General features: G+C 38.6%; 1 protein-coding gene across 9 annotated transcripts; it reads right to left on the minus strand.

The window, feature by feature from the left end:
- Positions 1 to 1,692: 1,692 nt before the first annotated feature.
- On the minus strand, positions 1,693 to 7,751 carry LOC121812541. 9 transcript variants are annotated; one of them, XR_006053149.1, is made up of 5 exons: positions 7,158 to 7,745; positions 5,068 to 5,561; positions 4,899 to 4,953; positions 4,104 to 4,436; positions 3,124 to 3,863 (listed from the first exon to the last, which is right to left on the minus strand). XR_006053149.1 is itself a non-coding variant. In XM_042215053.1 (3 exons), the coding sequence occupies exons 1-3, from the start codon at positions 7,216 to 7,218 to the stop codon at positions 3,496 to 3,498; spliced, it is 762 nt and encodes a 253-aa protein (XP_042070987.1). In that variant the 5' UTR covers positions 7,219 to 7,730; the 3' UTR covers positions 3,124 to 3,495. The 9 variants fall into 9 exon arrangements, 1 of the variants encoding a protein (XP_042070987.1); XR_006053143.1 differs by lacking the exons at positions 4,899 to 4,953; positions 5,068 to 5,561 and adding an exon at positions 1,693 to 1,905 and having other exon boundaries at positions 3,329 to 3,863; positions 7,158 to 7,730; XR_006053147.1 differs by having other exon boundaries at positions 4,104 to 4,953; positions 7,158 to 7,751.
- Between the last annotated feature and the right edge of the window lie 4,382 nt (positions 7,752 to 12,133).

The raw sequence follows: 12,133 nt of genomic DNA on the forward strand, positions 1-12,133 counted from the left end.
ACCTCTTTTACTAAAATGATGACACACTGACAACTTTCCATGAGACCCAGTGAATGAAAAGAACTAGTTGTTCTTTTAAACTTTCTACCTGATGTTAAATGTCATTAAAAATTTTGCAAGTCAGTTCCTAGAAATCAGGAATCCTGTTCTTCAACCTGTAAACATCTCAGAATTGGTCCTTTATACAAAAATGTTAAGCAAGGTGACAGCAAAATCCAACAGGTTCAGCAGATCGTCTCCTTACTGTTTTTAGCAGACAGCATCATATCAGCTTGCTGTGAGATTTACATTAAGGTACTAAAAATGACTCAAAGCTGCTCCCATCAGGAGTCATCACAGGGAGATCTCTGCAGGTTTGCTTTTGCACATTTTTTTAAATTCCTACACCACATGCATTTCCTTACAAAGTGATTCTCATTTTAGAATAAAACTAGGGATCTCTTGCTTGTAAGGCAAAGGTTCATCTAAGTCTAGATGAACTAGAAATAATAAATAATGGACAAAACCTGAGCAAATTAATGTTTGTCACACGAATCCATCCCCATGCAGCAGTTGTATGATGGTTTCTACAGAAGAACAGCTGGAATCAACATCTGCACATTTCTTCTCTAAACAGAAACACAGTTACACACAGAGGCTGCTCTGATCCATCAGTGACAGTCAGCACCGTACTGAGACTTTTCCCTCCGTTGACACAAATTAGTAAGCACTTCCTGCTTTTTTCTATCACATTAAAAGCTCACTTATGAAGGTTTGACTGCTACACTTTTGTGACTATGACAGTATATGTATGAAATGAATGTTCTGCAAGATGTTCAGAGACACGAGTTTAGAAATAAAAACCCTTTTATATGAACATGTCCCAAAAAGAGCCTTTAATAGTACGTTACCTGCTGTGGTCTGATACATATATGAAAAGTCACCAGTCCAGCCACTGGAACCCAGTTTCTGGTGTTCACCAGCAATAGGACCTGAGGACATTAGCTTAAGTCTGTGTTCTTTTTTTCTAAGCTTATATTCACAAAGCCAGAAAATAACATGTTTCATGTAAAACACTTGAACAAATACCCTGTAAATTGGAGGGTAAAAAGGATTGAAATTAAATAGAATATATTTTCTTCATTTTTTAATCATCTTTGTCTCGTCGTGATTCAACTCGGTTTAGGATGAAAACAGAGATGACTGTTTGACTCAAAATGTAGCACATAAAGACAAAAGGACCATAATGTTTTTGTATATGAAGAAACTACACAAACAGTGCTTGGTAATGTTTTTAGCTCAACCTTCTATTTACTAATTTAACATGAATGCATAATTATATGAATCAAATTAAATGAGACTTGGCTTTGGTCTGTCCTGTAATTCCTCTGCCTGATTATTCAGAGCCACAATAATATTGATATGTTAATGAAACAAGTGGATGAGCCATAAAAACATGCATCTTCTAAGTTCAAATGTTTCAGAGAAGTTCGTACTATACAGCAAGCAGCTTTGTTATTTGGCGGCTCTAATGTCGTACCCTAAGCATCGGCCAGAAGAACTGAAAAATTGAAGCATCCACACCTGCAGCTCTTCTAATGTCCTCTTGAGGTCGGCTCCAAAACATAAAAATAGCTTTAAAAAAAAGCTTTGGTCTCTGCGGATAGTTTTTTCCATCAGCATTATGAAAACAGAGGGTGGTGGATTTTTTTCCTTTACAGCTTATTCATAACTCATAGCTTGCGGTCACTTTGACAGGTGTCCTAACACAGATTGCTTGTCTGTGAAGTTCCATGCCAATCACAGATATGTTACAGTCGTGGCAGGCTGTTGTGCAATTTGGGGAATCTGAAACTGGGGACGAACTCCATGACCTCTGTGTTGATGTTGATGTGTATCACACTGTGTGAGCTGTTCTTGGCATTCCTGAAATACACAATAACACCTTGGTCATAGTATTATTAAGACTAAGTTAAATCTATAACCTCCTCCATATACATAAAAACACAAAAACCAAACCAAAACCCTTCATAAAAATACAAATATATAATAACAATGACATAAAAAAAAAAAAAAAAAAAGCTTTACTGCCATGAAGCAAATCACTTTTAAGAATTACATTTCCAGCTATATCAAAAAAAGATGTACTCAAAGCACCCCCTTATGGCTAAACATGAATACATACTTGCTGGGCTCAGTCAGCTGATATTACAGTAATGTGCCATTATTGTCCATTACGAGTCTGTACACTGTTGAAGCATCTGTAAACAATGCAGTAATATTTGAGTTGGCAGTTATGTGTGACAATTGCAAGTAATTCTCCAGAAAGCAAATCTCCCAGGAGTCCACAAACCCCTCCACCACAACAGGGAGGAAATTGAAGGGGGTAACATGACAGGTGCAGACATAACCTGAGAATCTTGATTCTGTTTGTTTTGTTAACATTTTCAGATGAATTTCCACGAGCGTTCAGACATGTCTGCACTAGAGATGGACCGATCCGATATTACGTATCAGTATCGGTCCGATACTGACCTAAATTACTGGATCGGATATTGGAGAGAAATAAAAAATGTAATCTGATCCATTAAATATCACGAAAGCACCTCACAAAACTTGTGACATGGCATAACCCAGCTCATAACCGTAGCACGTCGGAGCAGTATGCGTCACGTGATACAGCGGCTGTGGTGTGCGAGACCTGTTGGCGGTCTGGTTGAGCATTTAGAGCCTCGCTACCAGACCGGCATTTCATCTCCGAGAAAGTTATCCCAGAGAGAAGTAAAGCAAGTGTGTAAATTCATCTCTGAATGTTTGTAAAGCATTTCCACGTTAAGCTTAACACCCAATATATGGAGCGACCTCTCTCTCCCTCCCTCTCCTGCTGCTACTTCAGTCATGAAATTAATGATCAGCTGATCGGCTTTTCTCTCTTGTTTGTTTTTGGTCAACTTTGCGCCAGAAAGAGGAAACCAGCTGCTAAACAACAGCAGCAGGTTTAAGCTTGATAATCTGTTGTTAGAATTGATTTAATATTACTTTGTACACCAGGATCCTTTTCTAAGTAGCTGACAGCTGGTAACTGTGCAGGGGCGGATCTAGCAAAGTTTTCCCAGGGGGCCAGGTGGGGCATTAACAGGGAGAGGGGGCACAAAGAAATACTTTTCTTTCTTATTCTCATTTAAAAATGTCGAGCTTGTTGCACCTGTTTTTTTCACTGTGACGAGTGAAATATAAATATATTGCTTTCTTTCCCTGCTCTTCATCACTGGACAGAGGCGAGAATTCTTCATCAGTTTTATAGTCATCACAAGCAGGCAAATTGCACAACAACTGATATAACAGCTACCAGTCCAAGATGTCTATTGACTCCATTCCTTCTTCCCCCCATATTTTCCGAGTCCTCCTGGCTGACCTGCAGGTGAGAAACAGGTGTGAGGTGTCAGCTGTCAGGTAGGTGATGAGTGAAGAACAGAACAGAATCCATTTGCTCTTCAAACTGCTGTCAGACATTATCTACTGCACTCTGATGTCACTCTCTGGAAGGAGTCCTGCTGTTTCCTGAGGAGTATGAGGATGAAGTAGTTCATTCTCAAGTGTCAGAGTGGCATCAGGAATCCTTGTGGAGTGTTGGTGACAGCTGTTTTCTTCCGGGTCATTTCTGTCATTGTGTTCATTAGCAGGCGATTCAGAACTCAGAAATCTCTGAGACATTTCAATCTGTGGTTCAGTGGTGGGGCAATATGAGTCCTGGCTACGTTGTTTATATTTTCTGTAGATCAAATAACCAACAAAGGCACTACCAACAAGAAGAAGGAAAATAACAACTGGAAGACAAACTTTCAGTCCAACAGATCCATCCTCTGTGTGTCCTCCTGTCTGACCTGCAGGAGATAAACAGGTGTGAGGTGTCAGCTGTCAGGTAGGTGATGAGTGAAGAACAGAACAGAATCCATTTCCTCTTCAAACTGCTGTCAGACATTATCTACTGCACTCTGATCACATCACTCAGACCAGCTGCTTTCTACAAAGTCTCATCAACAACATCTTTAGAAACAAACATCAACAACCAGGAAGCAGCTTCACCTCTGATCACACACACACACTCAACTCTACTCACTCACCTGGAGGAACAACATGAAGGTCGATGCTGTTGATGAGCCTCATACTGTCTAGCTCGTTCTTGACACAACACTCGTATGTTCCAGTGTCATTAATCGTCACATTCTTCAGAATCAGAGACACGTCTCCATCCTTCATCTGTCTGTCCTTCAGATCCACCCGGTTCTTAAAAGATGGATGCTGGTTGTCTGGATCAAAGCGTTCATTCCGGTACAAAAGCACATATTTATCTCCCAGGTCAGCTCTGCTCCACTCTACAATAATAATGGTGTTGTTGTTAGGAGCTCGACATGTCAGAGTGACGTTCTTTTGTCCAGATGTGATGTTTCTGTGATCTGAAAGATGAAACAACACAGAGCAGAGAGGTTAAAAGTACAAATGTTCACATATACAGCAGCTAATCTGAGTGAGGATGACAAAGAGACTGCTGAGCTCTCCTGAACCGAACCAGATGGAGCACATTATCTGGCAGACCGGCCATCACCCAGTTTATTTTGAAAAGGTGAATTTGAATGAAATGACCAATAAAATTAACAAAAGTGATCACATTTCCTCTTTACTATCATTGGCAGAAAATTCTTATAGAACTCATGAAACAAAAATGTTAGATAGTTGATAAGTTAAATTCATAGTTAATCTCAAAAACTGAAGTAAAGTGGGATGCACACAAGACAGCAGCAGTCAGAGAAATGTTGAGCCGGTTAATAAACGTGAGCTATGTAGTGTCATGAAAATGACAAACAAGCAAGCAGAGCTCACACCACAGTTTGCAGAAAGAGATCATCACCTTCACTCACTTCTTTAAGACTCACTCTTGAAGAAGATGGAAGGTGATGAAGAGGATTTATTGCCCTAATGGAAGAGCAAACCGACAACTGTCTTGCATGTGTAAGATTCAAAGTAGGACACCAAAGTGTTAGCAGGTCAGAAATATAATTCGGAGTAGAAAGAAGTCTTGGGACTCACATGGACCTGTGGGAGACTCATAGAGTTGTAAATAGGTATGCCTAAGGTTTTAAGAGCAATAGGTCAAAATTCTCAGGGGGTAAAATGTCAGTCTCTACTGCTACCTCCAGGTTAAGGGCATGTGATCATGATCCCACAGTGTGTATAACCCATCACATTATGCAAGTGCAGGTGTCATCACATGGGAGAATGTGCCAACAAGCTTTAGTGTGCACACAAGCTCATGTCACCTACATCTAGGTAACATGTGTGGGTGACAGGGACTGTAGTAAGGCAACATCCAGCACCTTGTTGATCTTGAATGTGCCTTTTTGAAATATATGTGTCACCTTTTCCTTTGGACAGACCGGGGAGGTAAAAGGATATTCAGACAGCTGCACAAAACTGTACACTAGCTCCTTCCCAACCAACTCTTAGATCAAGAGACTCCAAACTGTGGCTCTAAGGTTTCATGAAGCTCTTTTGCCCACCATCAGTTGCTCCCCCTCTTGGCTCTGATTTTTTAAAACAAAGATACAAAAAGATAAAGATACAAACAAATATATGAATGCAGAAAGTAAAATCATTTTTTTTAAATAAACTAATAAATTATTTATTTGTAGCTCCAGAACTTTAAAGCTACTCTGGTTGAAAAGACACAGAACATAGAAACATATCAAAATGGTTAAACTGAGATGTCTAACTATTTAGAGATCTTAGAGAAAAGCAGAGTTTCAAACAAGTACAGACAGGCAGAGATTCACCAGTCCACAAAAAACAGATTCTACAAATTGTGGAAGTTTTAAGAAAAGTTTGTCACAATAAAATGGTAAGGGTTTTGAATGTCTCATCATTTACAGAACATGTTATCATCAGAAGATTCTGAGCACCTGGAGGCAAGGTACAAGCTAAAAGTCAATGTTGTAAGCCTCTGATATTTGAGGCCTCAGGTAGCTGTGCATGAAAAACAGGCGTGACCCTGTCATGGGACTCAATGCATGAGCTCAGGGAAAGTGAAAAACCATCCTATGATCAGAAGGTTTAAGATCTTTTTGGAAAATGTGGACGTCATGTCCACGGGACTAAAGAATAGAGGAACCATCCAGCTTCATTTCAGGGCTAACTTCACTTCAAAAATCTGAGGGGATGGGGGTGTATTAATCCCAAAATAAGCAAATAATATTCCATATTCCATTTTTTAATGAAATAAAAGGGTTAGGGTCTATCCCCAACCCTAGGGCCTGAGCTAACACTATTTGTAACATTTGTGAGGCTATTTCAGTTATTTAGTAATTCAGCGCAATGCACAATGAACCCATCTGTACAATAAAATGCAAAGAAAAATAAGTTTTGATGAGCTTGGTTGACTTTTAATCTTCCTGGGAATTTGTGTGATCAGGTTTATTTCGACACACTGGAACAAACAAAACTACAAGCTTTTTCTTATTTTTCAGATAATTCAAAAGTAAATATTTAACTAAAAACTACTGAATGCGTTTTCTTTCCTTAGAAAAAAATACATTTTATTTTCACGGTACAATTCTGAGCTGAAAACTTCTTCCTGTTTTATTTTCTCCCTGAAAGCAGTTCCGGCTCTCTCCTCTTAAGATCATTTGGCTCTCTCTAAAACCATCTGTGCTTCGGAAACTCGACATCACAAAAAGCAGCTGCAGTGTTTTAGAATTTAAGTTAAACAGAAAACTTATTAACAACACACAATTTCATATTGGATGCTAATGTTTTTAACGTGTAAAATTCCCAGGGTGCCACATTAACCCAAGGCAAAGAAGAGCAGAGACTATTGCCTTATAAGGAAATACCTAAGAGGCAACCAATGACAACAGTACACTGTTTTTCACATATTATAAAAGTTATTTATCTGTGTGACTCGGGGCTCTACATGATGCCTTGAAAGCCCAGCTGTGTGTTGTTTCAAATATCCAACCTCCTAATAACGACTGATTTTAGTTTAAGTAGTTTTCGGGCTTTTTCCTTTAAGGATAACGAAAGTAAAAACAAAAATCTGGACAACTTTGGACTTTGGACTTAAACCCACGGTCATTTACACAGACACGCGCTCCGTGAACGTTACTTTGAACGAACTTTCTTACCCGCAGAGGACGATGTCATCTGCATGACAAATAGCACTGATAGCAGAGATATTCCAGCCATTTTCACTTGGTTAAAACTTACAAAAATTAAATAAAACTCCGACAAATAAATTCAATTGAATGAATCAAATTATTTATTATTAGCGAAACCAATTTAAAGCGATCGGTGAAAATAAAAGAACGGCTATCGTTTCGCTTACAACTTCATGGTCAGGCAAAAGCTGCGTAAAAAATGAAATCATTGTGCAGGCGTAGTTTATATAACCTTTGTTTTCCAGAAGATTCTGGCTTCTTCTGGGTTTTTCTGGTTGTGAAGTAGAATATAGAAGTCTTCACCTGAAGTCCGATGTTGGCACTTCCGCGTTACAGAATACAAACAAACAAGAGTTGCCGTCCCATAAAGAATCCATGCACGACTTCAAAACTGCTACATTTTTATGATGGAAAAGAAATACAGAGGTTTTTTGAAACACGTTTGAGGCAATTGTACTGGAATTGTATCAAAACAATACAAGTTTCAAAACAACGACAAACATCTTCACGCTGACATCTACTGGCAAATTTATGCCATCGTCACATCTGGCAGGTCTGTTCTCTAAAACAGTGACGCACCCAGGCATTACGCAATTTCGAACAAGGCTGTTTATCATACCAAACTATGAATAATTATGAATAATTATAATTATAATTTTAAGCTTTCTGGGAGTTAGAGTCTTCAGGGGTGTCTTACGCTCTATCTGCTCTGTCAAACAAAGCTTTAAGCTGTCTGTTGGCCTATTAGCCAGGGCCCACTTTGCCATGTCCGCCTCCACCCTGTCCTGTTTAAATGGTTGTTTAGGACCATGTCCTTTCTCCTGATAACAACATGTAGAGCTACCCAAATAATATTAAATACCTTCTCCTTATTTACCAGGAAAGAATCCTGCGTAAGAGTTCATTGAGTAAATCTGTTCAACTGGTCAAATGTTTAACCTATTAAGTTATGTAATCTAGTGAGCACTGAACTTTTTCTATCCTCTGAGTTCCCTGTTTGTGGGACGGTCATTAATATCACTGCAATTTCTCTGTGTGAACTGCCAAATGATCTGCAGCTCTTTTGATTCTGTTATTCAGTAATGCAAATGATGTTTTAACATGACCATACATCTATCATGTCTGTTGATCCATCTGTGTAAATGTCCATTTAAGTTTTTAATTTAATATGCAAAGACATTTTTGCTGTTTTTACTTTCTGCCCCTTGAAGTTTCATAGCTGACTGATTGTTCATGGAGGAGCAGGTGGATCCATTTAAACACTGAAGCTTCTTTTCCACAGCCTAATAACAGAGAAGTGGAAATGACCTCAGTTTGTAAAAAGATCAAAGCAAAAATAATTAACTGAAGAGTTATGCGTGCCATGTGTGTGCTGTGTTACAGTAGCTGCATTTCCAGCAAAGCAGAAGAGACTTAGCAACAGATTAAAATCAAGTGTAACAACATTTATATTTCTCTCCATTCACAAAACTAACACATTCTAATTCGAGTCAGAATGCACTCGTGTAACGTTACAACTGGGTTTATTCACGAGTTATTTAGAAATATACATTCAAAAGAGACTCACATATAAAACGTATCCCCCAGGCAGGAAACTAAAAGAATAAGTGAAGAAACACACATAAAACTAACATTAAGCACAACACAGCTCCATAACCCATTTCAACCATTTCATAGTAGACCTATGGTTAGGGCTGTAATATACACTGAATAGGTGAATATATTTAATATGAAGAGCCAGCAGCTATTTTGAGCTTACAGGTCAAACAACAACAGAAAAGTTAATGTGCAGCAACTGAGCACCAGCAAGTTGCTGGTTACATGGTAGCTTTTGGTCCTTCATATTATTTTCAGTATCACATTTAATGACATGTAATTTTCTTCCCCTCCCCCCTTTCCCCCACCTGTCCTATCCAGCAGTGTAGCAATCACAATTATTGTCTGTAGGACCAGAAAAATGACCAACAGATTTACTTTCCCAAGTGGATCATTACGGCGTTCGCTATACTGGTCCACTTGATTCTCACAGCTTATTCGATTTTTATTAGGATTTATTTATTTTCACGTATTACAATCAGAGCAGACAGGGCTGGGGACAAGAAAAAAAAAGGAAAGAGAAGTTAAGGAAGAAGTTAACACAAGGAGAGGGGAAAAATAGAGGAGAAGAGGAATAGAGAGAGAAAAGACACTGCAAGTCTGCTTCAACACCTGCTGAAAACAACATGCAGAAAACAACACAATAGATCGTTGTCACTGATGAGGCCAATCACCGTGGTGTCATCTGCAAACTTAATGATGGTGTTGGAACCATCAGCAGGTCTCTGCAGTCGTGGGTGAAGAGGGAGTAGAGGAAAGGGCTCATCACACAGCCTTGTGGTACACCGGTGTTCATTGTAGAGCTAATCTCTATTATTAATTTTTCTGTTTTTGTTTCTGTTCTCAGACTGTGTACAGCAAACAAACTGCAGAGGGTAAATCTACAGTGAAGCCGAGAGGTCAACTAAAACAGCAAATAGAAGGAAAAAACCACTGCAAAAGCACACAAAACACACTGTAAGATAAATAAAACACAATAGAGGTAGAATAAACCCAAATCTCATAAAACACAACTGAAGTATTCTTGGAATGACAATAACCTAACAAAGTAGCTGTGGAAGTAACAGAAACCAAAACACATGAATTACTGTTACGTGTTTGAAAGAAGAGGATGGTTCCCGGGTGCTGTGATGGAGAAAATGATGCAGGGTAATGTGTGCTGTAATCGCTGCTAAACCTTCCTCTTGTGTTAGCTTTCTGTTATCATCTCTTATGTTAACGTGCCAGCTATTAAATCAGCTATAAAATACACTAAAAACAATAAGCTACCATCCAATTTGTTTCTCATCTCATGGTTACCTTGTTAGGCTTCTTATCTATGAAAATCTTGGTTTTAATAATTTTGGTGTGGGCCTCTGGGTCTTTTTTGTCACTTTACCCCTCGATTTCAATAAAAAAAAAAGGTAAAATTAACCTCAAGAGAATCATATTAATAAATAAAAGGTTTTTGTGTTACCTGACTAATACTGAGGGGTATAGGACACATCTCTTAAATAAATTTGTTTGATTGATTTTTTTCATTTTAAGATTAATAACTAAAATTACATCTATGGTGATGTCATTACATCAAGAAAAGGCAAAAAACAAGTATTTTTATAATTTATTTTTTGTTTTCAGCGGTAGACCTTTAATATAATCTGGAAAAAGTCCACTCCTCCTTTGTTTTGGTTATAGTCATGGGTAATTTTTATGGCCTATTTCACTGGCTTACTGGGTGTGTATTGCCGGAAGGGACATTTTCCTCGAAAAGCAACAAGACGTTCATCCACTGTCACCTCTGGGATGAACATCAGCGGAAGGAGCTGCACCCATCTCTCCCAGACATCCCTGATGGGAGCAAGCTTGTTAGATCTCGCTCTGGCCTCTCTGTCGTTAAATCCGAGGACTCTTGATATCATTTGAAATGTGTGAAGTGACATTGTTCTCTGGAAAATACTCCTGCTTGACGATGGGTCCCACAGACTATCAGTGGCCTCATTGCAGCATCTGTACACTCAGCAAGGAGAAGAACACCAATGAAAGCATCCAGGTATTCCTCATAACTATCTTTCTACATGGACTTTTTTTTCCTTCAAGGTTCATCATAGTAATGATGATCCTTTTTAGCGACAATGGCATAAATAGCTCAAAACATGTCTTCATGTCACCGACTCTGGTCAGAGTAAACCTTGTATTCCAGGGGTCATTTTGATGACATTTGCAGCAGCTGCCCTGCCATGTACATCATGAGATCTTACCATTTTTGGACTTGAATCTTTTAGCACCAGCGACCTCCTCCTCTGATCAGATGTGTCTGTGTCTTCTGGATGATAGTCCACATTGTCTTCCTCCTTAGAAACCTGCCCGTCGGAATCGCTATGCTGCTCTGTGTCCTCTCCTTCATTTTCACCAAAAATATGATGCATAACTTGGCTCACTGTGAATCTTCTTCTCATTTTTGTAAGCTGCAAAACGTAAATGTGCACTCTGGAAGTCAAATGGTTACTCAAATGAGTGAATTCACATCACATGACTTGACATGCCCGTCTTTGTTAGTTTTGTTTTCATGCAGGTATACTAACCCTAACTACGCAAAATAAGAATCCCCTAAAGCTCATATGATTAGCTGGCTGTAAGTGTTTTAGCTGACAGTGCACTTATGATTTCAGTTTTGGCTCTGATTATTTCTTTGTACACATAATATTATAACTGGGTCCAAACTGACCCTAACAACACAAATGTCATAATTTCAACTAGAGCATTTTATAATTTAGTGAAAAGATTTTGTTTTTGTTTTATTTTGTAGAAATATAAGTTCTTGACAAAGTCAAAAAGCCTTGATACAATAAACAAATGTATATGATTTTTTTATGCATTTAAAATTTCAAATCTGTCAGTGCTGACCCTAACACAACAGGAAGGTAAAGAAGTCTGAGCAGCTTTGTAGAATTAAACTGTTGTCGTATAAAAAGCAGCTGCTGTGCTGTAACACCCAACTTCACCAGTAGATGGCAGACATTAAACATTAACATTAGACATTAAAGTCCAATCGTTCATTTCAAGCTTCAGTCAGAGGAGGATATCTGAGCTGGTCCAGGAGACGTGATCAGGAAAGAAGTCCAGTCTAAGTCACATGTTCATGAGTCTTTAGTTCATCAGACACTAAATACAATAAATAATCTCCGTTTTCATCTTAAACTATATATTTTGACCCTGAATGTTTCCCAGTGAAAGGAACAATACATTAAAAATCAGTCAGTCAAACAATATTTATTACTGACAGCACCAGGTTTATTCACTTCTATACACAGCAAATCCAGCATGTCCAAATTAACACTGTCGGATTTGATTTCAACACTATTAAAGTG

This window comes from Haplochromis burtoni, unplaced genomic scaffold, assembly GCF_018398535.1.
Source record: "Haplochromis burtoni strain Fernald_Lab_line unplaced genomic scaffold, NCSU_Asbu1 Contig_649, whole genome shotgun sequence".
Classification (NCBI taxonomy): Eukaryota; Metazoa; Chordata; class Actinopteri; order Cichliformes; family Cichlidae; genus Haplochromis; species Haplochromis burtoni.